Source organism: Cicer arietinum, chromosome 2 (assembly GCF_000331145.2).
Source record: "Cicer arietinum cultivar CDC Frontier isolate Library 1 chromosome 2, Cicar.CDCFrontier_v2.0, whole genome shotgun sequence".
Classification (NCBI taxonomy): Eukaryota; Viridiplantae; Streptophyta; class Magnoliopsida; order Fabales; family Fabaceae; genus Cicer; species Cicer arietinum.
The window spans coordinates 50,442,767-50,444,340 of record NC_021161.2 but is presented as its reverse complement, the minus strand read 5'-3'; the positions used below and the strand labels follow the sequence as shown (position 1 = coordinate 50,444,340).

Here is a 1,574-nt window from a genome sequence, read left to right as displayed (position 1 = left end):
CTTGAGATAAATCGTCCAATTTAATAATATCATTCATCTATAATTTTAAAAATAGTTATAATGAAAGAGGTCATGAATTCAAATTCAATTATTAAAATACAACTTTAAAACTCTTTTGTTGTCCTATTTAATTTGAGGAATTAATCTTTACAATTACGCACAAAAGATACTTAATATATACATAAAAAAAAAAACAAACATTTTTAATCATACGATGATGGTTATAATCGTCTCACTTTATACAAAATATTTAATCAAGTTGTAAATATAAATTAAATTTTGACAATTACTATATTGGAGTATCTCAATATATTCTCGTCATATATACTTAAGCAATTTTACTACACAATTTTTAGTTAGTTACAAAATGTTAGAATTAGTTATACCTATAATTGAATTATGTTATATTCCGTTTGCTTAATTCAAGTTTAACAAAATTCCTTCTGCACTATAAATATAGACACTGGTGCAGTCATTTGTAATCAAATTTTTAACAATAATTGAAATTCTTATGATATTCTATTCAATCTAATTTTTTATTATACTACTATTAAGATTTAATTCATTTATATTATTGATTAATTATAATTATTAAAAATAAATAATTTTGATTATAATTATTTATACAATAATTTCTTGAAATGGTTGTGGTGAAATTAAGAAGGTAAAAATTTGACACTTAAATTCTTAATATTAATGAATGAATGAATGATGAGAGAATAATATAAAATAATTTAAGATTGGGTAGTTCTTAACCTTCTTATTATGCATCTGTCGTGACTCTAGAGCCCTCTCTCGCTTACTCTCTCATACGTCGCTTTCAGTCATAAATTAGGGAAAAGCAAGCAGACAGCTCCACACTCTCTCTCTCTTTTTTCTTCTCACCACCCACACCCAGCGCATAAACATTACCCCCTCTCTCTCCACTTCCTCTTTCTTCTTCTTACTTTATCTCTTTCTTATTACTACTACTACTCATCATGGAAGCTACGTTTGATGGATTCTCCATAAGGTATATCATATCATCTATCTTTTACTTAATTTCATTTCATCATCGATCTTATAACTTTAAACTCTTTTTTGATTCAGAGAGTACACTTCTAAGATGAGGTCCATCGACGTTTTCAAATGCTGGCCATTCCCTTCATCTTCTAACCGTCAAGTCACACGCGACGAACTTCACTCTTGCCTTCCTCCCATCACTCTCTGCCCTAACAGATCCAATCAAAACAAATCACAACCTTCTAGAACCATCCATCAAGGTTACTCCACCGAACAATCATCCAAATCACATCATTTCCCTTCTCCTTCTCCTTCTCCCTCTCCTGCTCCTCCTCGTTCCGCTCTTCTTACTGACGATGATGATAAATTGGAGATGATTTGTCCGGTATGTCGCGAATTTAACGCTAATACTCTCACGGCGGTGAACGCTCACATCGACGGTTGTTTATCGGAGTCGGTTAGAGTAGAGCGACGTCACATGAGGATGATGAATTCCAAAGCTACCAAGTCCAAGACGCCGAAGAAACGTTCTATAGCTGAGATTTTCAAGGTGGAGGATGAAGATCAGGTGG

General features: G+C 32.1%; 1 protein-coding gene across 4 annotated transcripts in view; it reads left to right on the top strand.

Annotated features, from left to right (window-relative positions):
- The first annotated feature begins 803 nt into the window (after window positions 1-803).
- LOC101497686 (uncharacterized) overlaps window positions 804-1,574 on the top strand; it is an 11,274-nt gene continuing 10,503 nt past the window's right edge. For 2 of the 4 annotated variants that reach the window (XR_012161906.1, XM_073365036.1), the window contains exons 1-2: window positions 804-1,012; window positions 1,090-1,574. The exon at window positions 1,090-1,574 is cut by the window's right edge and continues 683 nt beyond it. Coding sequence is in view for 2 of the 4 variants with exons in the window: in XM_073365036.1 (XP_073221137.1) it covers window positions 981-1,012; window positions 1,090-1,574 (517 nt within the window). In the remaining 2 variants the exon portion in view is untranslated. The remainder of the gene's footprint in view (window positions 1,013-1,089) is intronic. The other 2 variants (XR_012161905.1, XM_073365035.1) reach the window with 1 other exon arrangement.